The sequence below is a fragment of the Prionailurus bengalensis genome, chromosome D4 (assembly GCF_016509475.1).
Source record: "Prionailurus bengalensis isolate Pbe53 chromosome D4, Fcat_Pben_1.1_paternal_pri, whole genome shotgun sequence".
Taxonomy (NCBI): Eukaryota; Metazoa; Chordata; class Mammalia; order Carnivora; family Felidae; genus Prionailurus; species Prionailurus bengalensis.
The window spans coordinates 91,789,619-91,813,967 of NC_057359.1; the positions used below are offsets into that span (position 1 = coordinate 91,789,619).

A 24,349-nucleotide genomic window follows, 5' to 3' on the forward strand; every position below is an offset into this window, starting at 1 on the left:
GGGAGCAACCCTCAGGGCACCTGATTCACACAGCACCCATCCTCTCTTTCTGGGGTTCCGTCTGCCGGGCCTGGGTGTGCGAGGCCAGCTGTCCTTTGGGGCCAGGAGCTGTGGACAGGTGCGGTGTGGGGACTGCAGGGCTGCTGGCTTTCCACGGAGGGCCAAACCCGGCCACGGAAGGCACCCTCCCGTCCCCTCTCTGTCCTCTCCTTTCCCCCCTCCTCCCCCCCTTCCGCTCCCCTCCCCTCCCCTCTGTCCTCTCCCTTTCCCCCTCTTCCCCCTCCTCCCCCCTCTCTCCCCTCCCCATGCCCTCCCCTCCCCCCTCCCATCTTCTCCCATCCTTGCTTCTTCCCTCCGCTAAGCACAACACTGGAGGCCGAGGACACAGGCAACTTTCCGTGTCCTCCAGACTGAGGGGGAGACAGGGGCAGACTGAGGGGAGCCCCATCAGGCCTCCCTGTGCGATCTGGGGCGAGCCCTTGCCTCTCTGGGCTTCACCGCCTCTCAGCTTGAGTCATCTCAGCGCAGACAGAGAGCGTCACCCCCAGAAGAGCCGCGGAGTCAGTGAGAGAGGGCACTCTGGGCTGGGTGTTTGGGGACAGAGGCAGGCCACCCACCCATGAGGACGAGCCTAAGCCCCTGTGAGGTCCTGCTGGTCACCAGCTCGGGATCACGAGGACCCTGTTTACAGGAAGGAGCCAGAAGTGGCCGAGGTGCCCCTTGGTGTCCCCTGAACTGCTGGGAGCTGTCCACCCAGACACCAGCCTCAGGGGCCCCTGCCCGGCAGACGTGGGCCTTTAAAAAAATATTATTCACCAAGTGATTCCGGAGACTGTTTACCAGACTCTGCCGAGACAGGCACATGAAATAGACCAAAATACCTTAAAAAGCATCCTTCAGGGATGGTTTAAAAGAAAAAAAAAAAAAAAAAGCCCCAAACAAAAAACAAAACCCTCTTAGATCTCAGGTTGTAAATAGATGGGATATTACTATAAAAACATTTTTTGGCTGCAGACTACATGGCAGGAAGGCTGGGGGCGTTTTTTTCCATGGTTAGTTTGGACCCGGCTACACCAAATGGGGCAGCCGCCGTCCCGGGCGGTGTCCTGTGGGAGCATTTCCACAAAGAGCCCCGGTTTCAGGGGAGTGGAACCTAGAAATAGAAAGGGCATAGGCATTTTCCACCAAGGAGCCGGATTTGCTGCGGCCCCGTGGCCGCTGGCGGTGGCTCCAGGGCACCCCGCACCCTGTACCCCTTCACCAGAAGGCAAGGCTGAGGGCACCTGTGGTCGGTCGGCATCTGTGGGCCCCGAGGCAGGAGCATAAGTGGGTCTGAGGCCCGGGACCCCGCACTCGCTCCCCTGTCCACATGCTCGCAGGCTGGGGCTGGACGACCCCTCCTTGGGTCTGTCTTAGGAACAGAGGGCCCCTCACCCCCTGGCCTCCGTGCCTTCCCTGGGGCGGGGAGCCCTCATGGAAATTCGCCTGCGTGTGGCTCCCTGGCTCCAGGCCCCAGTGGTTCCAGCGCCGAGTTTTCCGTGGCAGGGGTGGGGCTGGGGAGGGGCGGGGAGCCAGGCTGCCCACCGTCAGAGGTGACTTCAGATGCCTGAGCCCAGCCTCCCAGGCCTCCAGGACCGGCTTTCCCACAGCGCCCAGCGAGTTGCGACCTGCCGGCCGAGCGGGCTGCCTGCCGTTCCTTCCAGGAGCTCAGTACCTCCCCTCCCGGCCAGGCCAGCGCTCACACGGGTCCGGTCCGGCCGCCTGGAGTGTCCTCACCCCTGCCTCTACCCGGTGAAAACTTCCCTCCTTCAAAACCCAACTGGAGGACCAGCCGGACCCGGAAGCGCCCGGGGCCCCCGGCTGCACGTGGCCTGGCCCTCCAGTCACTGTCCACAGCTCTTCCTGCGTGCCCATTACTCTGCACCTAAAAGAGAGTTCCCTGTGGACACGTCCTGGCTCTCCTCGGGGCTGGGGCTCCCAGAGGGCCTAATTCATCACCTAATGATAGTGGTGGCAGGACAAGTGGCAACCGAGCTCACTTGGTGCCATCTCATGTCGTCATCGCGGTGACTCAGGCAGGAGGGCATGTTGTCCCTGCTTTGCAAATGAGGAAGCTGAGGCATCGGGAGGCGGGTGACCTGGCCTGGCTGCACGGCTGGAAAGGGGCAGCGCTGGGATCTGGCCCATGCCTGTCCATCTGGGACCACACCGCCGCCTGAGCAAGGGCTCAACGGACGTTTGTTGAATGAATGAATGAATGAATGAATGATCCACAACATTGGACAGCAGGGATTACTTATCTCTCTCTCTCCTGCTCCTCCCCACTCACTCTCACCCTCACCCTCTCTGTCCTGAGGCCCGGAGCCTTGGACTGTGGACGGGCTGTCCATACAGGAGGTGTTAGGGAGGCAGCGTCACTGATGGTCACCCAGGCCCCCACGGGGCCTGTGAAGGCTTGCACCCTTGCTGGCACAGAGTCCAAGGACGGGCCCTGGGTTCAATTCTGACTTTGTCCTCACTGCTGTGTGACATGTTCCCGTACGTCCCCTCTCTCAGCCTCGTGTTCTCGTCAGTCAGGTAGCTTGTACCGTCCACTGTCCCTGGGTTGTTGGATGACCCTGTCAGGCAGAGGAGTGGGCGCTGTGGTCCTGGGGAGCTTCTTCCTGGTCAGTTGTGCCCAGTGGGGTCCCTGCAAGAAAAGGGCACCTGGCCTCTTCCGCAGTGGGAGTGGTGGGGTCTGATGATGCCGGCCGGGAGGACAGGGCCCAAAGGGACCTGACCGTGCACCGTGGCCAAGGATGCGCGGGGGGCGATAGAGGCAGGCCTGAGAACTGCTCTCCATACGTGTCAGTGCCTCCGTCTGCTCCTTCTCGGAACTTTCCCTGTGTGCTTGCCTGCCCCCGGCCCTGGCAGGAGGAAGGGAGTTTTTGAAGCTGCGTCCCAGGCAGTGAGGAGGGTGTGAAGACAGTGGCTGAAGGCCACAGTTTAACAGGCCGAGGCTGAAGGGAAGGCAGGGAGCTGTGCAGGTTGGGGGGGGGGGGGGCGGTACAGGTGGGGGCTCAAGGGCCAGCAAAGGGGAGGCTTTCTGCGGCAGGGGAGGGGAGTGTGGACCAAGCAGGAGCCAGGGGGACAGGATCAGCCCGGGGGGGTTCTGCTGTGGGGGTAGCTCTCCAACAGTGTTTGTCCCCACCCCCCACCATCCTCCTGCCCCAGTGGGATGAGAGCCCCCCTCCTGGACAGGCCCAAATGGCCCTCCAGAGACCCAGCTCCTAACTGTCAGGTGGGAGGTGGGTCCTGTTACTCCCCATTTCACAGAGGGGAAGGTAAAGCCCAGCAGGGTCTCAAGGCTTGCTCAGGGGCGCACCAGGCAGGATCCCCCTTTCCTTGTCAGGGCTGGGGTCTCTCTGGGCAGCAAGGCCGTCCACATCCAGTCATCCTCTCCCTCCACCTCAGGCCAGGGTGGCCCCAGGACCACTGCGCACAGCCAGCGTGGCTTCGGTAAGCCCCTCCACCTCCCGGAGCCTGGGTGGGTCTCCACGGGAAAGATCCTGGAGCAGTGCTCCAGGCTCCTGGGGGCTGGTGGGGAGGGGGCGCCCCTGGGCTGCATGTGCTGAGGGAGGGTCGCCCCATGCAGGTAACTCATGCACCCCAAGTCCTGCTGCCGAGCGGTCCCGGTCTCAGGGCCAGCGTCCTTCCTTCCGTTTTTAAACAAATCACAAATTTAAAAGTCAGGGTAGGGAAGTAGCCACCGGCCCCAAAGTCAGCGCCCAACTCACGGCAGCTCCTCCCCAGCCCGGTGCTTCTAAAGAGGGGTCCCCGAAGTCCGGCCACTGTGCAGGGAGCGCGAGCCCCGGCCTGGCCCGGCTGCCCGGTGGGGCCGGCCGCGGGGCATGGCAGAAGGTACCCGGGGACCGCGGCTTTCCATGGGCGTGAAAGTGGGGGCCGGCCAGAGGACGCGTCCAGAAACTGGAGGACTCCTTGGCGGAGGCCTAGCCCGCGCGCCCGCTGGAGCTCGGGCCACCGCCAGCCTCAGTTTCCCCACGTGGCGGCGGGCGGGGGCAGCGCGCGGCGCAGCCGGCCGCTTTGTGTGGCCGCCCAGACAATGGCCGGGCCGCCTAGGGCTCCGCCGCCCGCCCGCCCGCCTCCCCCCTCCGCGCGGAGGGCTGGGGACAGTGGGGAGGGAACCCCGCGCGCGCGCGCGCGCGCGCGCGCCCCTCCCCCGCCGCCCCCGCGCGGCTCCGGGGCGGCCCGGCCGCGGCCAACTCGCAAGTTTGCGCGGCGCCCGCTCCGCGCTCGCGGCCCGGCGCGCGCGGGGGCGGGGGGCGCGGGGTCCGCGGGGGGGCGCGCGCCGGGCGGGGAGGGCCGGGCCGGGCGGGGCGGCGGCGGCGCTGCGCCGAGTCCGCGCCCGTCGCGGGCCCCCCGCCGCCCCCCCGCCGGCGCCGCCGCGGTCGGAGCGGAGCGGGCGCGGGCGCGCGCGCGGCGGGGGCGCGGGCGCGGGCGCGCGGCGGCGGCGCGCAGCTCAAGTAGTTTACATTGTTGGGCGACTTTTGCAACAACTCGCCGCGCCGCGGCCTCCGCGCGCCGCCGCCGCCCCGCCGCCGCCGGCTCCCGCCGCCCGGGCCCGGCCGGCCGCGCCGGGGGCCGCCGCGCTCGCCCGCCGTCCCGCCGCCGGCCGCGGTCGCCGCCGACATGGACACCAAACATTTCCTGCCGCTCGGTGAGTGCTCGCGGGGCCGGGCCGGCGGGGCGGCGGGGCGCGTTCCCGGCCGCTCGGCCCCGTGCCCCCCTCCGCGCGGCCCTGGCCGAGTTGTTGGGGCGCCGGCCCGGGGCGGGCGGCCGGGCAACTTTTCCCGGGCCGGCCGGGGCGGGGGGCGCGGGCGCCGGGCCGCCACTCGGTCTCGGGGCGGGAGCGGGCAACGGGCCGGCGGCGGGGCGACGGGGGGGCGGCGGGCGGCTGGGGAAGGGGGTCCCGCCCCGGTTCCCCCCCCCATGCCCCCCACTTCCCGGGCTACGCCGGTCCGCCCGCGGCCCCGGGCGCGCAGCTCCAGCCGGGCTGCGCAGGGGCCGGGCCGGGGCGGGCGGAGCAACTTGTGCGCTCCCAGCCTGCGGCCGCCCTGGCACCGGGACGGCCTGTGCGCCGCCGCCCGGGCTGCCGAGGCCAGCAGGCCGCCGGCCCTGGAACGCGCGGGACCCCTCCTCCCCCGGAGCAGGGCGCGGGTGGGCAGGGTCAACGAGGGGGCCTTGGCACCGGGAGCCTCAGACCCGGGAAGGCCCCATTCCAGAAATGGGGCCCCTCACTCCGGCGCACCCGGCTGCCGTGCGGGGCGCTCTCCGGGGGGGGGGGCTGGCCCTGTACTTGGGGGGAGGACACCCCTGAGGCGCGGAGGCTCAGTTCTCCTGTCCTGCTGCCATCCCGCGCAGCGGTTTCCCTACCCCAGACTGTCCCCCCACCCCGACTCCAGGCCCTGACCCACGTAGCAGGAGGAAGGGGCTTGGCCAGGCGTCTCCCCCCCACCCCCCCGCGGCCGCTGCCCTCCCTAGGGTTTGGGAGCCAGTGAGAGGCAGGGAAGGGGGGAGGGGGTGGGGAGACTTTATGAACCAGCGCCTGGAAGGATATTAATTTGGTGGTGGGGCCGGCAGCCAGGCTGTGAGGCTGGGTGAAGGATCTGTGCTGAATGGAAATTCAAACAGCTGATTATGAATGAAACCCCTCGGTCAGTCGTCCCTCCTGCCTGCCCGCCCCCCTGCAGCCTGGGGCGCAGTTTGGCCACCAGGTTGGCAGCCAGAACCCGGCACAGCTGTGGGAACGTTTGCTGAGACTGGGAGGTGGCGGGGAGCCAGCAGGTGCCCCCCAACCCCGGGTGTCAGGGTGAGGATTTGAGCACCCCAGCCGCCCCCCCCTCCCCACCTCACAGACAGGGCGCACTGTAGGGACACTGGGATACGGGTGGTCAGATCTGGGAACACCCACTCTGCCTCTAAGGTGATGACTTCTGCAGGCGCCAAGCTCCTCCCAGAGCCCCCAGGGGTGGGCACTGCTGCCCATTTTGCAGACTGGCTTTGAGAAACTGAGGCCACAGGATACGAAGTGGTAGAGTTTAGATCCACACCCCTAGGTGGGTGCCTGCGTGTGGGGAAGAGAAAAGAAAGCTAAGTGTGGGGTGGCGGGGCCCCGTGTGGGCCGACAGTGGCTCCGTTTCCCCCGTGAAAGCTTTGCGCGCTGGCACGCACACAGAGCTAGGCTCTCCCGGAGGGTCCTTTCTGGAACAAGAATGCTCCGCTCTGTCTTGGCTCCCCGCCCCCGACGTGGCAGGGCCCTGGCTGGGTACTGGCAGCAGGAAAGGTCTGTGCCTCTGACGTCCCGGGAGGGTCCTGGGACTTGACATGTGCAGGGCCCAGGTCGCAGGATTGCCGTGCTGGAGTCCCCCCCGAAGAGGCGAGGTCCTGCCTCTGAGCCCTGGCCCCGGGAACCTGGACGGGTCCCTCAGAGACTCAGGCTTCGCCTCCACCAGGCTGGTGGCCTGCCCAGCAGTCCCAGCCCCAGGCTTGAGTGGAGAGTCCTGGGCTCTGATGACATTTTATTTGTTTTCTGAGCCGTGGCCTGCTCTGAAGCGTAGTGGAGTTGAAGGTCCATTGAAGCAGCTAGTTGCCCAGGCTCTTTTGTAAACACGGCCTGATCCCTCCTGGAGGTGAGTGTCGGAAGGCCCCGCACACTCGTCCGGGGCCCGGCTGGCAGCCTAGGTCAGCCCTGCGCTGCTGGGAAGGCTGACCCACCTGCCTCTTTCACGTGTCGGGCCCTGGGCAGAGAGGGCCTCTCCAGGCTTGGCGGGTCTGGGCACTTGGCCGTCACCTCCCTGGGTGTCCCCCAGCTACTGCCCGCTGAGCTCCCTGGTGAGGGCAGGGACGAGCCCAAGGTACAGGTACTGGTGCTAGTAAGTGGCCCAGGGCAGCCCCTGCTTCCTGCCCCTGCCCCTCGGTGCCCCCCACACCCACGGAGGAGACCTGCAGTGGCACCCACCTGGGCGGTGGGGCTAGAAGGCTGGGCCTGCACAGGCGGCCAGAGGTCTCAGGCCTGGCCAGACCCCGCTGGGCTGGTAGTGGCTCACTTGCCTGGGGGGATGGGGCAGCCAGTAGCAGAGTGATAGGCCCCCCCGGCCATCCTCTGGGGGACTCTCAGGGACCCGAGTGAGCTGGGAGCCCTGGTGAGGGGCTTCTGGTAACATCAGGGCCCCGAGGGACCCAAAATAGAGCACATTCCGGGGCCTCCCGAAATAACAGGGTCACATGACTCTTGGGAGGCTGGGCTTGGAGTCCGGGCTTGGAGTCCGGCCTGCTGAGGCAGTGCTGTCTAGGCCTGGGCACTGCCGACTGTTGGGGCGTTTGTTTTGGTAAACTCCGGAGGGGGCTCTGTTTGTTGACAGGAGAAGTGTCAGGGCGAGAAAAACAGCCCTCGGTGCGGCCTGACCGTGGCCGAGGCCTTGCGGCCTGCGTACTTGCCTGCATCTAGCTGTCGTGCCTGGGCCCGGCGTGCACCCCTGACCCCCTCTGCCCAGACGTGGGTGGAATGGGCTGGCCCCAGGAAGGGCCGTGCTGGGAGCGCCGTCGGCCGGGAGCTAGGGTTAGGCAGAGTTGAGCCAGTAGACTTGCTCACACAGGGGCCGCTGCTGGGGAGTTTGGGTAGTGTTTCCAGCTGTGCGTGTCCTTCAGAGCCTGCGGGGAACCGAGCTTCCTCCAGGCAGCCCTCTACCTGCTCTCCCTGGCCCCCACCTCGCTCCCTCTGTTTCCTCTCCTGGGAGGGGAGGAGGGGGGGCTGTGGGACTGTGCGGGCACAGAGTGGGTGATGGGGCGGGGCCGGGTGCCCATGCCAGGGGCTTGGGCGTCAGGAGAGTGGCCCCGTGGTGATTCCAGGCGGGCCAGACTTGGGCAGCACAGAGGTGGCGTGGGGCGGGGGGGTCCTAAAAGCCTCTAAAGGCCCAGACCCCGTGGAGCCTCCCACAGAGTTCTAGCATCTTGGGCCTCGTGGCTCTTGCCACCACGGTGTGTTTTGGGGCCGTGGTCTCGAGTGGCGAGGGAGGCCCGTCCTCTGGAAGGGGCTCCTGGGCCCAGCTCAGCTAGCTGCTCTCCACTAGACACAGAGCAGGGGCCACTGAGCCGGCCCAGTCTGGGCGCCGTCATCGGGCTGAGGCTTTGTAAGCCTAGACCTGCTCCTTCCCTTCTCCACTGGCTCCCAAGTGTGTCTTCCGTTGTGGGCTTTGGTGGCTGGGGCTTTGAGGTGTCCATCCCCGTGGGAACTGGCCACCGGTGGTGCTAGGGATGGGGAAGGGGTCCGGGCCCTCAAACCCTGTGTGTGTGGACTGAGAGCCTGGGCGGCTGGTGGGCTGGTGCCCCTTTGGGGATCCCCTTCCAGACCTTTGTCCGGATACTCATTAAGCGTGTTGATTTGAGGGATGCTTGGAAGAGGGGGGGGTGGGGAGAGCTGGTCCCGCCTGTACATTCCCTCCTCTGTGCAGCCCTGCCCGCGACATTTATGTCCTGTGCGATGCAGTTCCAGCCCCCCCCCCCCCCACTCCTCCTCCCCCTCCTATCATGCCGCTCTGTCACTTGCTCCCCACGCCTGCTCTCTCTGGAACGACCCGACCGTCCCTGGGGGTGGGAGGGACCAGGAGCAGCACCTTCGTGGGGGTCCGTGTCCCGTTGCTGGGCTGGTGGTCATGCGCCAGGGGTCCAGTCTTCTCTTGGCCGTGTGTGTGTGTGGGGCCTGCCCGTCTGTCTTTCAAGCCTCGGCACGCATCTGTAAAATGGACGCGGGTGCTGGGGAAGGCAGCCCGTTTCGTCCTGACGGCCCCACTTCGACGGTGAGGTCTGTGGCCAAGGGCCCCCCGGGACTTCTGCCTGGGTCAGGGCGGGCCCGGGCCTGGAGAGCTGGATCACACAGGACCCCGGAGCGGAGACCACGGCGGGTGCTCTCAAGGGCAGGCAGCAGACGCGGAAGGGAGGGCCGCCCCCGGCCTCCGTGAGTTGAGTGGCCCCTCTGCCGGGCGCCTTCACCCCCGGCCCTCTCCTGGAAGCCCCCAGCAGGCGGGTGGGGCAGCGGACACGCGGGCACCCCTCCCCGTCCTCCCATCCTGGCGCGAGGCGTTCTGAGGCTCACAGTTGTGCCCGGGGCCGCACGCACAGGGAGATCGCACCCTGGAGTTAGAAAGCAGTTATGGCGCTCGGCAGTTGAGCGAGCGCGAAATGGGGCAGAAAGCAGCTAGATGAGATTGGCGCGGCCGGGGGGGGGGGGGGGGGGGGGCGCACACGAGCGTGCAGGGCCTGGGTGTGTGCATGCTCACGCTCACATTCTCCCCGTCAGATGGCTCTGGCCCTCGCAGCTGGGCCCTGCCCGGTGCTCCACCAGGAGGTGTTACGTGTCCCGGAGATCTGTGTCCCCGCGTCCCTACATCTCTGGGTCTCTGTGCCCCTGGGTGAGCAAGGGGGCCGCTGGGGGCCTGATTTCCTCATCTCCAGAAGCCAGACGGGCCCCCGAGGTCCCTGCCCACCCCGTTTGTCTAAACTTCTCCCAAGTTCTGGGCCCTGGGCTGCCCCTTTCGAGGGTGCTGATGACTCCAGTCTTTGGGCACCTGCTGTGTACTTGGGACTTGATTTTCAGGACCTCATGGAGGCTGCAAGGAGGCAGGCCCACTGAGCACATGGGGAAATTGAGCTCTCCCATGAGGGCTGACGTGGCCTTTGCTGAGCCTCTGGGTCAGGACCGTTCCCCAGGATTGGGAGTGCTGTTCCCTCAGGCCTCTTGACCGTCAGGTAGCATTTCTAGAAGACGCTTGCGTCCCGGGGCCCGGATCTGTGCCCCGACTGGGCTGCCTAGGAGCTCTGTTACAGATCTTGGGCCCACAGGTGAGTGAGTGCTCTGTTCTGTGGGACTTGGGGGAGGACTGAAACTTCACTATGTCCCTTCTGTCCCCTTGCACCCACTGAAGGCTCTGTGGGCAGCAGAGACCCCCCCGATCCTCATCCAGGGTTGTCCTTGGCTGGAGGTGGGCCAGAAAGCTGTGGGTGGGGTCAGCAGCCAGAGGCACAGCCTGAGGACCCCTGTGGCCCGGTGCCCGCCTCCTCACCCCGCCAGGACCGAGCTGTCCAGGAACAAATTCCTGAGGGAACTGCGTGGTGGTCGCTGGGCTAGAATGGCCACACCGGGCCTCCTGGGCAGGGCGGGGCCTTGGTTGTCTCTGTGATCACCATTGCCCGCGGACACACTCACACACGTAAAGTACGCGTGCACGGAGACTCATGTGCATACACGCACACACGAGCGCACACACAAACACGGGCATGTGCACACACGCGTATGAACCCCCGTGTGCACGCATGCCTGCGCACACACAAACACACGCATATGCACGCACAGGTGCGTACCCACAGATGCACACTTGCACACACCCGCCAACACGCGTTTATACGCACGCGTGCACATGCACACATACACGCGCTCACTCAAATGCAGGCACACGTGCACACGCCGGGCCTTGCCGGCCTATCCTAACAAAGTCTCCACGAGCTTTTCCTTAGGAGGACCCAGGCCTGATGGCTGGCCTCGGTCCGCACGGCACCTGGGGCGTACCTGCTGGGTGCTGGCCTGTCCTGCCGTCCCACCGGGGTGGGCCTGAGGAGCAGAGGGCAGGCAGTTTCCTGTTGGAGCTGGTCCCTGTCGTGAGTCTGGAGGAGAGGCGGCCTTGCAACAGGTGGCAAGGGGAGGGGACTCCAGGTGGCAGGGACAGCCCAGACAAAGGCCCGAGGCCAGTCCTCCGGGCCTGCGTGGCTGCAGCTGGGAGAGATGGTGCCTTGTGAAAGGAGACGGCATGTCACGTGTCCCGGCGAGGGCCTGGGATGCAGGTAGGTGTGTGGGGGCCCGGGGCCACGGGGCATCATGGGCACGGTGATGTTTGCGGCTGGAATTAGGCTCTGTGCAGAGGGTGGGCCGGACGCAGGCCGGGGCTGGAAGGAGGAGGGGTCCCAGGAGGGCCTGGAACCTGACGTGGCAGGTGTGGGCTGCTGACCTTGCCCTGGCCGGGCCGCCCCGAGTAGCAGCCTCCTGAGGGTCAGGCCAGGCCTCTGGGCTGGCTGCGGGTCTCTGCCTTCCCCCTGTCAGGGGGTTGGGAGAGTGGTTGTCTCCCTTCCCACCCCTGCTCTCCTCCTTCCGGGCCCTGGGGCCCTTGGCCTGTCCTTCAGGGGCAATGCTCTCCAGCCCGTGCTCCGTGCCCCACGTTAACTGAGATGTCCAGGGCCTGGGGTGCTAGTGGGGCTCTGGGAAAGAGGATGGGACACTAGGGTGGTCAGGAGGGCTCAAGCCCAGTCCCGGAAGAGGAGTCAGGCCCAGGGTACCCGATCAAGTTGAAGGGATGGGGTGACCATGGCGGGCAGGGTGGCCGGGCCTCCTGGGGTCAGAGCAGGTACCCGAGGGCCATGTTGGGACTGGCCTTGGGGCCAAGGAATGGGACACTGGGAGGCTTTTGTGGGGCTGGAGCCCCTGGGGCCTCAGTGTGAGGCATTACCTCCAGGTCCCCTCCTGAGATGTTCACAATTGGCCCTTGGCTCTGAGTTCCTGAGGACTCTACGTCTGCTAGCTGGGGCTGGGGGTGGAAAGGGGAACCCTTGGTCTGAGACCCTGCTCCTGGGGTGACTGAGGGCCTGGCCCTAGCCTCTCTGCACCTCCGTGGGCCCATCTGAGCAGCGCCGGTTTCCAGCCGTGCCTCGGTCTCCCTGAGGTGCTTGGGGCGCAGTGCTGGTGGCGATGGGCCTCAGCAGAGGGGAGGCAAGAGAAGGGGAGCGCGCGTTGGGCCTGGGCCAGGCGGCGTGTAAATCCTGCAGCGCAGTGGATAAACCCGTGGAGTTCAAAGCCGGCCCCGGGTGCGGCCGCCCGGCTGTAATGAGGTTACTGATTCAACAGGCTTCCTGGTGCTGCGGCCCAGAACCGAGGGAGGCTGGGAAGCCCCGGGGAGGGATCTAAGTATCCCATAATTGACCAATTTAGCTTAAGTGTCCGCACCGGCCCCGGGCAGAGGTCAGGCGGTGACAGCCCAGGTGGCCCGAGTCGCCGCGCTCGCGGGCTCCCGATGGACGGCCGCCTCGTCCAAAGCTCTGGGGAGTAGGTGCGCGTCAGGCCTGGCTGGTGCTGCGCCCCCCCGCCTGGACACCCCCCGCCCCCCCGCGCTGTCTGTGGCGTCTGCCCTAAAGTCGCGTCCTCTGCCGTGGCCTTCTGGAGGCCCGCGTGTTGCCCCAGCCTGAGCCGGTTTGTGCGCAGAGTGCAGTGCGGCGTGCTGGGCGCTCGGGCCCCGCCGTCGGATCCCCGGCCCTTGGCCGGGCCGTTCCCCCGTGCTGCCTCGTGGGGACCCGGGAGGGTGAGCCGGCTCGGTGCGCACAGGGGACTAGAGGCCGCCTGCTGTGGGCTCCTGACGTGCTGGCCGCCCACCCCGCCTTCCGTGGTCCCCGAGGCTTCCTGAGAGCAGGGCCCTTTCAGGCGTGTGCAGTCACGCGGCCCCCGGCACGGGGGTCCAGGCAGCGCCCGGCTGATTAAGGACCAGGACAGAGAAGACCCCGCGACTGACTGTCGGTGGCAGCTGGATTCCCACGCTGTGCGGGCCGTACCCAGTGTCCTGGCGAGGGGCTGGGGGGGGTGGGTCCGGCCCCCGCTCTCCAGTGAACCCAGGCCTCGTGCCTGCGGGACCCGCTTTGCTGGTTGGTGGCCCCTCAGAGGCGGGGCCGGGCATGGGCAGCGTTGGCCAGTGACCGTCGAGGTGACAGTGGTGGCCGCCGTGGGGGCCACGTCCTGAGCCGTGTTCCTGCTCAGCCGCGTCCGTGGACGGGCCCGTGCGTGGGGGCTGTTTCGTCTGTATTCTGCGGTGGAGGTTTCAGGCTCGGGAAGGTTGGCCCCGAAGGCTAACTCTGGGGTCTGAGGCGAGGCGGGTGTCCTTCCCTGGGACAGTTGGTGCCCACTGGTACCCAGTTGGTACCCCCTGTGGCTTGGCTTTGTCCAGAACAACTTCGGGGTGCTCCCGGCGGAGGCTGTGGCTGCCGCTCTCGGGAGGGGCGCTGGGTGGGGGGCGTCCCTGGAGCCCCCTTGTGTCAGCCTGCTCGGGTGGGTGGCTGGTCGCCCACCCCTGCCTCCTCGGGGCCCAAGAGCCGCTTTCTGCAGGGGTGCGGCGCAGGGCTGGGGTGGGTGGTGCCGTGCTCCCCGAACCGGCTTGCTGCATGCCTGGGCAGGCGCCTTCTTCCTTCTTGGCCTCGGTTTCCCTGGGCTTCTCTGGCTGCCGGAGGCTTCTGCCCTTCCCTCCTGGCACCTTGGCCTTGTTCCCGTAAGCTCGTGGCCATCTGATTTGGGCGTCACAGCTGTGGACCAGCTTCTCCGGAACTGGCTCTGTGCCCTCCCTGGGCCGAGGGGGACGGGCTCCGGGCTGGGGGTGGGCTGCCCGTGTGCTGGGAAGCATGGGCTCTGAGCTGGCTAGGGTGGGGCTCTGGTTCTGAGCTGGGAGAGTTAGGGCCAAACACTTTGGGGTAAGCTGCTCGTAATGGGGAAGTTGTGAGCCTTAGGAATGGCTGGGCACCGTAGGGGGCGGCGGGGGCACGCTGTCACCACCCGAGGCCAAGCCAGGCTCTTCTTGGGCTCTGACCTCCCCTGCCTGGAACACTCCATGGCTCCCCATTGCCCCCAGCATGGAGGCCAGGCCTCTGCTCAGTGTCGCGTGGCTCCGTAGCCTCTCCGGCCTCATGAAGCACCACTCCTTCCTCGCCTTCTCGTGTTTGTAGCTTGCTGGCGAAGGCCGTCCCGTGTGAGGAGTGAGTGCCAGCTCTGAGGTGGGGGCTGTGTGGCCCTGGGTTGGCAGATTTGCCTGTCTGGCCTTCAGTTTTCTCAGCTGTAAACCGCCTGGGGAGGCTTCACGGAGAAGGTATTCTTGTAGTTGGGTTTTGAGGCACGAATAGGAGTTTGCTGGGTAGGCTTGGGAAGGGAGTCCAGGTGGAGAGAAGGGGTGGACTCTCCCTGGGGATTTCTGGCTCCAGCCAAGGGTGTGGGGAGGGGATGCCCGTGTGGACGGGCGTTCTCCCTGGAGAACTTCGGAAGGATCTGACTGCGTGGCCGGGCCGCTGCGGCTTGCCCCTTGCTGGCTGGGTTACAGGTCTGTCTGTGCTGGTGAGGAACCACAGGAGCATTGGTTTGGGGGGGAGGGGTTGGTCAGCTGGTCTGGGAATAATTAACCCTGTGAGGAGTCAAGGGTGGCGGTAGGCCTGGCTCTCACCTGGTGGGCCCCGTTCCGGCTGTAGTCAGCCCCTCGGAGCCGGTTGCCCGCTGGCCTCATGTCCCCTCTGCGTCCAGGCCCTGACATGTCCCTGTCTGGAGCATGACCCACGCGGGCCCACCGCGTGTTACACCAGCTCAGAGCTCCGGTTCCTGGGGTGAGTGGCCGTTGCCGCGTCCCTCTCCGGGTGGAGGTGCTGGGGGTCCCTTCCCCACCCCGCCTGGCCGTCCCCGTATCCCTGGTCCATCCCCGCGGTGCCCCCTGCTGCACGCCTGCCCCTTCCCCCCTGGCAGCTAGGTGTCATTTCCCAGGGGCCTCCTGCGTGAGCGCTGCCTGGAGGAGAAAACCGATGGGGCCAGAGTCCACGGGAGGTGGCTCACCCCACCCCTGCTCCTGGACTTTCTGCCTAGGACCAAGGTCGGGAGGAGGGCTGGGAGGTGGGGACCACAGGCATGGGTGCGTGACCCCTGGGGCAGGGCAGTGCTGGCTTTGGCCTTCCTGGGCCCAAATGGGGGGTCAGCCAGGGGAGGGCAGCCGGGACCTCGCTCTTCCTCCTTCTGTCTCGGGGACACAGGGTCAGGGTACCAGCCCTCCTGACCTGCGGGGCCCGCCTGCCCCCAAGGCTGGGACCCCAGGGAGCCTTACCCCCGAGAGGCTGACCCCTCGAGAGCGGGGGCCCCGGGGGACGGGTGGCCCGCCTGCCTGTCCCGTTCTGGCTCTGCCACGTGAACTCTGTGACAGGGAGCACGTTACTTCCTCCCTCTTTATCTGGGTTTCCTCGTTTGTCAAATGGAAGGAAGGATGTTGGGGCCGGAGGTGGGAAGTGTGGCGGCTGGTGGCTGCTCCCGGTCGGGACTCTTGGCAGCCGTGCTGCCTGGGAGCGGCCCTGCCCCCCGCGGGTCCCCGGCCCGCGGAGCGTCCCTCCTCATCCGTGGGGTGGCTTCTGGTCCCGTTTGCGGCTGAAGCCACGGTGCCAGGCGCTGCCCGGCCTTGCGAAATGTTTGTTGATTGAATTAGTGCTTCCCGCAGGTGCCTCCCCTGCCCTCTGCCCTTCAGAGAGGTGGTGGGGGGAGGGAGGCTGCCCCTCACGAAGTTGACTTTCACAGTTGCTGCTGTGGCACGAATCACTCTTTTTCCGGGGTCTGCTGGCTGTCGAGGGAGGGGGTCCCGTTGTGTGTAGCCTAGGAGGGGGGCAGGGAGAGGCCGGACAGGGGGCCAGGCCCCTGCCCTGGAGGGTCCCCCGGGCGCCCTCGAGGGAGCCTGCGGCCGTGTGCGTTCCTGCCCACGGGGCGAGCCCCCCGGTGGACCCCCGTGGATGCCAGCCGCTGCCCGCTGCCGGGGAGATCTTGGGTCTCCCGTGGGCCCAGATGTGCAGATGCGTGTGGGGAAGGCCCCTCAGCCCCACATGACCAGTCGTGTCGGGATCTGGTTCCTTCCTCTGCTGCTCAGCACGTCTTGTTGAAACTGGGTCGTGGGGGGTGGGGGGGGGGAGGGGATTAAGGCCTGGCCAAGAGGTCCGGAGCAAATCTCTCGCCTGCCTGCTGTTCTTGTCTGTTCGTCTGACTGGCTGTGTGTCTGTGGACATCTGGCCCCGCTGGGGAGGCAGAGTTGAGTGAGGCCCATCCCCCGGTGGGGTCAGAGAACAGGGAGGGACCCAGTGCTGCCAGTCGAGAGCGGGTCACCTTGGGCCCGATGTTTAAAGCCTTTCGGGGCCTCGGTATTCTTGTCTGCAAAGTGGGGCTGATGGTGTGTCAGGGCAGGTCGCCTGGAGTGAGAGTGGAGCTGAGGTCGACTGGCCTGACGTGATCCCTGCTCTCCTTCTGGGGAAGGAGATGGTGTGAGTGTGGTAGGAAGGGGTACCGCGGGCAGGCGGGGCACAGGAGAAGTGTTACCAGCCTGGCCTGGCGTTTGGTGGGTTGGGCCCCGTGAGCTGGGTCGTGAGGGATGAATAGGAGTTTACCTGCGAGAGGTCGGTTTCTGAATCTTCAGACGTGCACGTGAGCTTTGTTTTGTCAGGGGCCACCCCAGAGCGCCTGTGTGGCTACAGCCGAGCGGGGCGGGGCGAGCTGGCATCAGAGGGCATGGGGGAGGCTCTGCGTCCTCTGCCTCCAGGGAGTGGGAGCCAGGGGAGGCTCCTGGGCCAGGGAGGGCGGCATCTGGCCTGTGCTTCCTAGGAGGCTCTGCCGCTGTGTGAGGAGCGGGGCCGGAGCGCAGGGCGGGGGAGCCTAGCCAGGCGGCCGTGGTCTCGGGGCTCTTGGCCCGAGTGCCTGAAAGAATGATGTGCCTTTTCCCAGACGAGGAGAGCGGTAGAGGGGGCAGGTCTGGGGGGCGGTCGGGTTGTTGGCCGGGGAGGTGTTCTGACCCCCGGGAGAGGTCAGGCAGTGGCTGTGCGGGCCCGCACTGCAGGGGAGAGGCCCGGGCCGTGGTGGGCGGTGCCCCAGGGGGTCGGCAAGCCCGGGCGGCGGAAGGGGGTACCCGGAGGGGCGGTCCTGAACCCGGCTGGGGTGGGACCACCCCCCCCCGGGCTGCGCCTGCAGGGAGAGGTGCTGTTTGAGCCGGGCCTTGGAGGTGGGACCCCCCCCCCCTTTCCCTTTCATTTCTCGGCACCTGCTGGGAAGTTGTGCCCGTGGTCCTCGTGGGTCTGTGGCCGCAGAGCTGCAGTGGCCTCTTCCTAGAGGCAGCCCCCCCGGCCCCACCCTGAGGAGGGGTGCGGAGACGTGCTGGGACTTCCCTGCGTGCCGGCGGGGCTCCCGTGGCTCGTCCCCTCTGCCCCCAGCCCAGGGTCTCTGCTCTTTGATGGCCCATTGGAAGAATGTGGCAGCCGTCGCGAGAGAGGTTGTTTCCGCCCCCCCCCGCCCCCCCACCCCCCTGCAGCTGGGGGGCACCGCCGGAGTGTGGCGCGTCCCGGGTCACCGGGCCGGACACCGGGTCCCCCTGCACCGCACCCGGCACGCTCCTCGCGGGGCGCCTCTCTGGCGCGTGCCGGGAGGGCCAGCCCCAGGCACCTGAGACGCGGGAGAACGGTCCTGGGCCGCGGCCACCTGAGCCCAGGCAGCTGGGCAGTGCGGAGCATGCGCCTTGGCCTCGCGGCCTGGTTTGGGTCCCAGCTTAGTGTCCGCACCTGCATGCAGGGCTCACGCTAGCTCCAGGGCGCCGACGGTTATAGGAGACGGGGCGCTGCAGGCCCAGTGGGGAGCACAGCCTCTCCTGGTGAGCCTCCTCGGGCTGGAGGGGTGGGCGGGTCTGCGGGCCTGGCCCTCCGCCCGGAACCCACCACCGCCAGGCGGGTGATTCCTGCCGACCGCCTCTGGCTGCGTCTGGTGGAATTCAGAGAACAGGCACGGCCGTCAGGAGTTGGGCCGAGTCCTCCCAGCACTGGACTGCGGGCAGCGCTTGCTCCAGGTTGACCGGTCCCCAGCCCCGGTGGTGTCCCTGGCCCCTCCGACCAGCCCCAGGGTCACAGGGCGAGGTCACGTCTCCTGACGCCTTCGCTGGCTGCAAGTCTTGGGAGAGGCGTGCCCTCCCGAGTGCCCTCCCTGCCCACAGCCCGTCCCTGAGACCTCTCTGCTCGTGGGCAGTTACTGTGTGTCCTGCACTGGGCCCGAGTGGGGGAGGGGCGGCTCCGGAGCCCACGCTGACCCTGGACGTGGCCGATAAGCCGCAGAGCTTCTTATCGGAGGGGCCGGCCAGTGTCCCTCACCCCCTTGGCCATCACTGCGGTCCTGCGTGGAGGTCAGGCCCTGTGCCCCGTTCAGCCCGGTGGGAGGGGGGCAGGGGCCGGGCAGATCATGGCCTTGGGGTAGCGATCAGACCTCGTGGGGACCTGGGGGTGTCTCAGGGACCCCAGAGCGAGGAGGTGGTCTGGCCTGGGCCTCCCTGCCCTGCTGACTTTCCGTCTCTGGATGTCTGCCCCTCTCCCCCCCCCCCCGCCCCCCCCAGTTTCAGAGAACAAGGTGACTGCTGTCACCACTGCTGTGCCCCTGGCTGCCTGGACCACGCTTGGTGCTTGGTGGCCCACACCAGCCAGCACCTGGGACCGCAAGCTGGGATCTGGGTCCCCAGCCCACGTGCCTGGGGCAGGTGGGCTGCTGGTGTCTCTGGCCCCAGGCTTGCCCTCAGGACCCGGCGGTCACGGGGCCCAGGGTCTACCTCTCGTCCTCCGCTCCCAGCCATGGGGGCTCCTACCCCGCACTTTTCGGCAGGTGCCGAGGGTCTGTCGGCTGGAGGGTGCTGGGCAGAAAGGCCGGGATTGGGTGGAGGGCATGTTGCCTACCGCTCCGTCTTTCTTCCCCACCCCCACCCTTGGGGACCCCGTCCTTCCCAGACTCTCCTCAGGGACTCGGAGGCATAGCCACACGGGGCGGGGGGACCTGGCAGGGTCACCCCTGTCTGGAGTCAGGGTGCGCTGCACGCGTGTGTGCGAGAACGTGTGAGTGCGTGAGCCCGTAGGAGTGTGCGTGCCTGAGCGTGCACGTGTGTGTGTGTCCCGTGTGCCCTCTGCCCCTACCTCCTGCTGGCCGGGCTGCACACGGGCTCGCCCCCGCCCTGTGGGCTGGCTCCCTCGGTGAGGGCTGACAGGTGTCTGCCGGGAGGCCGGACGGGCGTGAGCCAGGAGGGGGCTGGCGGGCGGCTGAGCTGCGCGAAGACCTGGGGTTTACTGGTGGAGGCCAGAGGATGGAGAGGGTCGGAAGCAGAGGTGTGTTCTGGGAAGCTGGCAGACCGCCGCAGGGAGGGCGCTTTGGGGCCGGCTGACGCTGGGTGAGGCTGGGCGCGTCCCTGTTAGACTTCCCTGGCCAGTCCCCCCCGGAGCCTACATTAGTTCCCCCCGGGAGGGGGCTGTGAGCGTCAGATCCAGTGGTGGCCCGCGAGGGCTCCTGGGAGTAACGGGGGCTGCTGGGGCCCGCCCGTGGCGCGTGTCCACTGCCGCGGGCCCAGGCTGTGGCAAGCATCGCTGGCCGGGGGCCGCCCTCAGAGCCCCTTTGAGCTCCCGCCTTGGCACCCTCGACCAGCAGATGCCTTACTGAATGGAGCCAGTAGGGGAGGGTCCTCACAGAGCTGAGGAGGGGGAGGGGGCCGCGTGCATGAGCTGTGCCTCGGCCCAGGTGGACCCTCCTTGCTCTCTGGCTGGGTGTCTCAGCTCCAGGATCCGCTCAGGGCGAGCCAGTCCTGCAGGTAGGGTCAGTCATGCTCACTTTAGTATGAACGAGCCTAGTGCCCATCCTGGACGGGCCCAGTAGGAAAGGATAGGAAGGCAGGTTTCCTCCGATTGTTGCGTGAGGACGTTTAGGTCCGATTGCCCCGTCCGTGGTGAGCTGGTGCAAGCCGGGAGCCGGGTTCAATGTCTTACTCTAGCTGGTGCTCTTATTTTCTGACTGCCCCCCTGGGGCGGTGGGGTGAGCGAGCCGACGGGGAACTGGCAGAGGGGAACACACCTGGGGGAGAACCTGGCGGAGAGGCGTGTGGGGTACCAGGACCCTTGCATGTTGTGCCTTTCTCGGCACCCAGGAGGTGGGTTTGTACCCCACGGGTGACAAGTGGGCTCGGCTCCTTGCCCAGGGCCAGCCGGCTGGTTGGTGGCAGAGCTGGGGTTTGAACGGGGTTCTCGGGATTCCTCTTTGAGGCACGTCTTGGTGGCAGCTGGAGGCTGGGGGAGACATTCCTCGTCTGGGAGGGGCCCGGTTGCTGAGCCCGCCTGCCTGCCCGGTGGGGCCGTAGATGCCTTGTTTCCTACACAAACAGCCGGGGCTGGCTGGAGCAATTTTATTTTTATTTCCTATTTTTACTTCCCCGTTGGCTCTTTTTAGCAGCTCTGGGTCACATAGGCCCCCGCCCTCCAGGCTCCACCCGGCTTCCTGGCCCGGGCCTGGGGCCTCAGAGAAGATGAGTGTGTGTGGCTCCGGGTGGGGGGAGGGACTCGGGCCTTGGCTTGCACTCACTTGGCGATGGGGAGCTCACTCCCTCTCCAGACAGTTCTGTAGTGGCCCCTTTGCAGCCTCTGAAACCAGCCACCGGCGGGGTTGGCGGGGGGGGGGGGGGGTGGGGAGTGCCTTGGTTCGTGACTCAGTCACCTAACACCCCTGCCTGGTTCTCAGCTGGAGGTTGAGGCCGGCGGTGGCCACGACAGAGGGGAAGGCAGGACCGGTATAGGTGTGTGTGCTGGGTGGGGTGGGCTGTGGACACGTGGGTGAATAAATATGCCGTGTGCCTGCCTTGGACTGGACAGGGCGGGCCGAGGGCAGGGCTGGACTTGGCCTTGTTCAGACCGTGTCCACCAAGGGCCCTGGGCCAACCTGCTGAGAGACCGGCCATGCTGTGGGGTCAGTAAAGCCCCTCCCCCCAGGGTGGGGGTTGTTGGAGCATCGGAGGTGGGTGCTGCTGGCTAGGGGCCGCATGGAGACCCCAGGTTAGGGGGCGACTCCCCGGGGGCTCGTGGCCCAGACTGGGGTGAGGGGCCTTGGGGACCGTACCTGCCTGTGTGAGCACAGCTGGGTGGTGTGCCGGCATTTGCTGGATTGGGGTCCTGAACTGTGAGACCAGGCCAGAGAAGGCACCAGACCCTCCATGCTCCCAGGCTGAGTGGGGCTGGGGTGCGGGACCAGCCAAGCTGTGGCCCACCAGGTGCCCGGTGCGGCCGGTGCCAAAGCTGCCACAGGTGAGGCCTGGGCTCAGAGAGGCTGGGCAGATTCTCAAGGTCACACAGCTCGGGGTGTGGGGTGGCCGGTCCCCCACCCTCTCCTTGGCCCCTTCGTCAGACCAGGAAGCCGAGGCCTAGGGAGCCGGAATGCTGCTGCCACGGTCCCACGGGTGGCAGCTTGGGACCCCACCCCTTGCTGCCCGTGCCGGGCCTTCGGTGGTGGTGGTTGGTGGGGGAGGGGCTTGAGAGAAGGGAGCAGGTTTACCCAGGACCTGCTGGGGGCCACGCACCAGGTGGAGGGCTGCAGCATCAGAATGGAAGGCCCGCGTGGCCCTGACGTCGGGGCGCTGCTTGCCCGGATGGGGACACGGGATACAGACGTTTCCCACGCGGACAGGCCCACCCTGCCGATGCTCGTGGTGCAAGCCGGGCCAGGTGGCCGGTGGCCGGCCGGAGAGCGGACGGGTGGGTCTGGACGGGGCCTTAGGGCTCCATGGTCGGGAGGGCTGCCGGGGCGACTGATGAAGGACACAGGCTTGGTGTGGGGCTGTCCGGGTCTGGCCCCGCCCCGGGGGCGCCTGCTTTGTGTCTGTCTCTCCATCACTGGCAGGAGCGACGGGTGCCGAGCGGCCACGGGTCCCGAACTGCACCCTGCCGAGGTCCGCTGGGACCCTCTGCCATCCTGAAGGGGCGGGGTGAGCTCCAGGTAGGGCCTGCGGCCCGCTTTCTGCAGGGCACAGGTGTGGTCTCCCGGGCTGACGTGGGAGCCCCAGCAGCGCTCAGGCCTGCCGCGTGGGTCTGGGGGCTTCTGGCCCCAGGAGGCAGTGTCGGACCTGCCCGGCCTCCCTTCTGGCCCTTCCTGTCCTGGCTGGCTCAGGAGAGTCCTCTGCCGAAATCCCACCGTGTGGGTGATGTGGGTGGCTCTGGCGTGCACGTGTGGGTGCCGGGACTGTTGGTGATCCCATGATTAGAGGCCAGGAGACCGAATCCCGCAGCTGAGGCGGGTGAGGGGTGCTCCCTCCCTGGAGGGGCCCAGAGATGACAGGATTTACCCCCCCCCCCCGCCCTTGGGAGGTGGCGTATGTGGGCAGGGGACATCTGGGCGGTGGGTCTACAGGGTGGGGGGCTCCTGGGGCCTGGGAAGCCCTGTGTGGGTCGGGTGGCCCTGGGGAGCTGGGGCAGCTGCAGGCACACCTTCACAGCTGTGTGGCCTGGGCCAGCATCGCCCTCTCGGGGCCTGGACTTTGTTAAAACCTGTGAAGTGGGGCAGTGACTCTGGCCGCTGGGGAGGGCCTGAGTAGGGCCAGACCTTCAGTTCTTGCCTGGGAGCAGGGAGGATTGGTGGCAGGGGCCCCCTCTGAAGCTCGGTGTCCTCGTCTGCGGGGTGGGGAGAGGAGTTTCTCGCTCTGGGGCCCGGGCCTGGGAGGGATTGCCCGTCAGTGCCCGGTGGCACCAGGAAGGTGGGGGGCACTCGGTGTCGGGCTGGGCCAAAGTTCTCCCCTAGGAGGGGGCGGTTTCAGGGGCAGCTGGCTCCAGAACCATCCTGGGCACCTGGGATCTCCAGGGGCGGGAAGCGAGACCCGTTGCCAGGTGTGACCTTGGCATGGACTTGGGGGGTCCGTCCCCTGTGCAGTCCCCGCGGGTCTCTCCCTGTGCAGCGTCCCGGCCCCCAGCTTCAGGGAGCGAGCACCGAGCCCTGCAGGGGAGTGATTCTGGGCTGGGTTCCCCTTCTTCCGGCAAAGCAAAGAGGATCTTTCGTAACTGTGGGAAAGAGCATTTCTCCCCGAAGGCGGGCGGGGGTGGGGGCTTGGTCAGCAGATGTGACGTCCCCTGCCCTCCTGCCCTCCTGCCCTCCTGCCCTCCTGCCAGCAGTGCCCTCCCGCCCTTTGCCCGTCCTCACGGCCCCACCAGGGCGGCCCAGGTCTCCCTTGGCCGGGACCTGGCGGTCTCCCGGGGGTCCCTGCTGGCAGAGCGAGCCTCTGGCCGCTCCCACCTCTGAGCCTTTGAGCAGGCCCTTCCCTCTGCTTGGCGTGCCTGCCTGGCCCTGGCTCTTCCAGCCCTGCACCCCGATTCCAGTGAGCCTCCTCCCCCCTTGCGGCTGGTCCCCAGACCTGAGCTGCGTGTCCTTGCCCTGTGAGGGTCCCTGCCACCGCACCTCTGCTCCACGTCCCAGGAGGGGATCGGGCCACACGTGGACAAGTCTGCCTTGGCTCACCCCGTGCCTCAGTTTCCCCAGCTCCAGGTGTTCCCTTCCGGCGCTGAGGAGCCAGGACGGTGTGGCTTATGGTCCTCGGGGTGGGGGGTGGCCGCTGTGGTGGCAGGGGGCCCGGAGCTGGCTCATTCAGCTGGGATCTGGCTAGCGTGCTGTAGGTGCTTGGCAGGGCCTGGGGCCAGCGGACTTGGCTTCCTGCCCACACTGCTGGAAGGGTCTGTGATTCGGGTCCCACCCCTGTGCTCCTGACTCAGCAGCCGCAGGGTAGGGGAAACCGGAGGTTTCTCCACAAAAACCCCAACCCTGGGCATCCGCCACAGGGCCCAGATTGCTCTCTCCAAGGTGGGAAGTGGGGTTGCTTCCTGCCCCTGGGTTCCCAGCAGATGGGGGCTGGGGCTGGAGCCAGGGTGTCTCCCCACCCCCCGACCCCCGACTGCCCTTCCCCTGCGTACCACCCTCTGTGGCTCCCCAGTGCTCACAGGGGGAAGTTCTCACTGCCTCCCGGCCTGGCTCTCCTTCTGCCCGCCCTGCCCCTCCTGCCGCCACCTGGGATACCCCTCGGTCTTCAGGAGCAAGGCTTGCTTCTGCCTCCGGGCCCCACGCCTCCTCACCTGCAAGCTTCCTGCTCTGTCCAGTGCGCACGTACGCGGCCTCCTCGGGGGGGGGGGCCCTCCTGGGCTGGGTCTCCTCCGGCCCTCAGCAGCAGTGATGGCGAACCATCACCCTGGTGGTAGTGGCAGGGTGGGGCTCGGAGCCCCCTCGGCGTCCGTGCTGGACCCCGTGGTCAGACGTACATGTGGAAGGGAGCGTTGAAGCCCTCTAGCGGGGCCGGCCTCCTGGGGCCTGGGGCTGCCTAGCAGGGCATTTGGGCTGGTGGTCACAGGACCTTTGCTCGAGCTCCTTGGAGAGGGTGCCTCCGGCCCCCTGAGGCTCTGTCTGCCCCAGTCCAGTGTGTGTGGTGGCTCCTCTGTCTGGACCACCGACGGAGGGTCTGCGGAGGGGAGGGACGTGGTTGCGCTCCAGGGGTCATCCGTGAGTACTCGGTAGGGGGCGGTTTGGGGCAAGGGCCTCAGTTTCCACACTGTCAGGTGGGGAGACCAGCCCCCGTCGGGGTGTCTTGGGGCCCATGTCCGCACTGCCTGGGGCTGCACCTGCTCCTGGGGGTGGAGGTGCTGGGGAGGAGGTTGAGGGTTTGGGCTGAATGCAGAGACG

At 67.3% G+C, this 24,349-nt stretch overlaps 1 protein-coding gene across 2 annotated transcripts in view; it reads left to right on the top strand.

Moving 5' to 3' along the window:
* Positions 1–4,608: 4,608 nt before the first annotated feature.
* The window catches only part of RXRA (retinoid X receptor alpha), a 95,427-nt gene continuing 75,686 nt past the window's right edge, over positions 4,609–24,349 (top strand). The window contains exon 1 of one of the 2 annotated variants that reach the window (XM_043566528.1): positions 4,609–4,717. In XM_043566528.1, coding sequence (XP_043422463.1) covers positions 4,690–4,717 — 28 coding nt within the window. In that variant the 5' untranslated portion in view covers positions 4,609–4,689. Of the gene's footprint in view, positions 4,718–14,368; positions 14,449–24,349 lie in introns of those variants that run through there. The other variant, XM_043566527.1, reaches the window with a different exon arrangement.